The sequence below is a fragment of the Asparagus officinalis genome, chromosome 8, assembly GCF_001876935.1.
Source record: "Asparagus officinalis chromosome 8, Aspof.V1, whole genome shotgun sequence".
NCBI classification, from domain to species: Eukaryota; Viridiplantae; Streptophyta; class Magnoliopsida; order Asparagales; family Asparagaceae; genus Asparagus; species Asparagus officinalis.
In genome coordinates, this window is record NC_033801.1 from 116,415,010 (window position 1) to 116,418,240 (window position 3,231).

Below are 3,231 nucleotides of genomic sequence, written 5' to 3' on the forward strand. Positions count from 1 at the left end.
TAAATGGACTCATGGTAGAGGGGGAAAACCTATGTGCTTCTAGGTATCAATAGTTTTTTTAATGGTTTGGTATTTTAATGGTTTGGTATGTATAAGCCCCGAGATCAGGTAGCAATCAATGCTTTGGTATTTTAATGGTTTTTTCTGTCTCTGTGCTTTTACGTATCAATAGTCCAAGCGGTGGTCAAAGTATTTTTTTTGTCAGATCAATGTCCAATTAATTGATAGTCAGTTAATATTTTAAGAATAAAATTAATAGTTTTTGAAATTAATATACAAATTCTCAACTACACCATTTAATCCTTGTGAAAAAACAAGAACGTCCTCGTACGTCTTAAGATACACCGATTATCCAATAAATAAAAATCACTAGATAATTCTTTCTGTTTGATAAAAAAAATTATTTAATTTATACGGGTCTAAATCTGATCCTCTCATCGGATCCACATGCTGAGAAAAGTGGACAAGCCATTACACAAGCTTTTATGATTAGGGTTTATATGAAATTAGGGTTTATGTTGCAATAGACAAAAAATAAGTTTACATGAAATTAGGGTTTATATGATACACAAGCTTTTATGATTAGGGTTTATATGAAGTTAGGGTTTATGTTGCAATAGACAAAAATTTCATAACATCTTGTGTATGATATGCAAGCTTACATGATATGCAAGCTTTTATAATTAGAACATGATACTGCTTAAATATATGATATTAAGCTTCCACCATATTTGCACAACAATCAACTAAGTGCTAATAATACTAGCTGAAATATATTAGCATGATCCATGAAATATGTTAGCATGATCCATGAATTTACAACTGTTATGATCAAGTTTATGTTGTTGTTTGTGCAACTTCAAGCTCACTTTGTTAACCATCATGTTTAGTCTGTCATCACCAATATTTTAATGCAATTCCGTATTTGAGATTTTGAAAAGTTATTTTTGAATTTGTTATAGGATGGACATAAGATCACAGAGTCAGGATCAAGAAGAAATATTTCGAGGTCTAGAAAGTGAGGGACAGAAAAGAGCAAGGATGGATTATATGACATGGACTGAAGCAGAGGCTAACGAATTGCTTAGACTGTTAGTAGAGGAAGTTAAGAATGGAAATAAGCAAGCAAATGGCAGTTTTAAAAAGTATGTGATTCTGAAGAATGTGATACCCCCTCTAGTTGAAAAATTTGGAAAAGATTTTAGATATAATCATGTAATGAACAAGATAAAGCAATGGAAGAGAAAGATTGCACCTGTGGAGATCCTGATGAAAAATAACTCTGGTTTTGGTTGGGACCCTACCACACAGAAATTTACATGTCCCGACGAAGTGTGGAATGGCATTTTAGAGGTTTTTTGGTTGGGACCCTACCACACAGAAATTTACATGTCCCGACGAAGTGTGGAATGGCATTTTAGAGGTTGGTTTATGTCATGTTTCATATATATTAATTTGAACATAATATTAATTATTTTTATATGTCATGTTTTAGGCACGTTCAAATACTCCAAATCTCAAGGATAAACTTTTCGAGAATTTTGAGGATATATTAATGGTATGCGGAGATCATGGCGCTTCTGGCAAAGGAGCTATAGGTTTAGGTCCTGATGGCTTGGATGAAGCACGCTTAGAGGAAGTGGTTGGGGAGGGAATACTTGGTGCTGATGCTGAGATGGAATCTCTGGATGGAGGAGATGCTACTGTAGAAGTGCAACATGCTACCACCGTTCCCAGTGATAATGTGCCATTTTCTGGTTCTGGACCATCCAATCTGAATAATAGTAAACGAAGGCGTAGGTCAATTGGTACTGCAGCCACATCTTCTGCATCTTCCCAATTATCATTGCAAGAGGTAGGAGAGAGAGTTGTCACTGTAGGTAAAGCTTTTCATGAGTTAGTTGATGAGTTGAGGAAGATAAGAAAAGGTCGGAATAAAGAATGGGTTGATGATGTTATGTCTACTTCTGAATTGACTAAGCTACAAAAATGGAATATACTCAGTGACAATATCTCACAGGACATAAAGGATGCCTTTATTGACATGGATGCAAAAGACCGCTATGAGTTTCTACATTTTAGGTTGACCGGTGTGATAATGAATGATGGTAAGGATGGGACTCAAGCCAATTCTGATCCAAATGGTGAAGATTATGATTCTGATTTCCTTGGAGATGTTTAGAGGCAGTAATTTAGAAGTTTAGGATATTTATATGTTTTTTAAGATTTGTTATGGTGTTAGGATTGTGTGGAATTTCATATTGTCAAACTATTTTTCATTGAGTAAGTGGAACTTGGGATAATGTCATGTTTGTTTTAAATATTTGGAAAGTATTTTTAGGATCAATTTCATTTCAATTTGTCAAAACTATTTATTTTTAGGATATTGCTATGCTTTTATTTATTTGTTTATATTATGTTCTTATGTTATTTGACTTGTCAGCTATCTTAGTTTGGTGCATTTAATGGATGAAGTTTCTATTATATGTATCATCCCAACAAATGATTCTTGTATGTGTAGATGAGAGTAGTGCAATATTATGTTTTTTTCTATTTTTCAGTAGTTTGGTGATTAACGATTAGCATACATATCAACATTTTTTAATTGATTGCTACGTTGTTATCAATCTCATTGTGTGCTAATAATAGAGTGCTTTATTTATTTCCTATGCACATAACTTTCATGTAAATTGATTATATTTCATTGTTTATATTATTTAATAGGATGGAGGAAGATCAAAATTTGCCCATTTTATATTTTCATCACGAAGACTTCGATGATAATCTTTTGATTCGCATAATCGAATTAGCTGCTGAGGCTGCAGATCTGATCACAAAGGTATCAGGATGTCTATCAAGGGAGTTCATAGCAAATACGCTTAATTTTCGAAGTCCTCGATGTGGTATTACAGATCTTGGTCTCACATACTTACAGTCCAAGATGGATAATCATCCTCAAGATTTTCGTAGAATTTACCGTATGTACCCAGATTGCTTCATGAAGTTATGCAATATCTTGAGAGAGCGGGGCCGTATACAAGACACATACCACATTAGTGTTGAGGAGATGATTGCTATTTTTCTTCTCACGGTTAGTCAAAATCAACGGTACTCTGTTGCAACTGATCGATTTGATCGTTCAAAATGGACCATCAGTGTATGTTTCAATAAAGCATTACATGCATTGGTATCTTTAGCATCATGCTTGATGGCATCACCCCTACTGATCCA

The 3,231-nt window shown here is 34.0% G+C and overlaps 1 protein-coding gene across 1 annotated transcript; it reads left to right on the forward strand.

Moving 5' to 3' along the window:
• On the forward strand, positions 1,219-2,182 carry LOC109821778 (uncharacterized protein At2g29880-like). Its single transcript, XM_020387936.1, has 2 exons — positions 1,219-1,353; positions 1,496-2,182. The coding sequence occupies exons 1-2, from the start codon at positions 1,219-1,221 to the stop codon at positions 2,180-2,182; spliced, it is 822 nt and encodes a 273-aa protein (XP_020243525.1).

Coding starts and splice junctions, on each gene's coding strand:
- LOC109821778 (XM_020387936.1), top strand. CDS start 1,219: ATGAACAAGATAAAGCAATGGAAGAGAAAGATTGCACCTGTGGAGATC. Junction 1,354..1,495: donor TGTGGAATGGCATTTTAGAG/GTTTTTTGGTTG, acceptor GTCATGTTTTAG/GCACGTTCAAATACTCCAAA.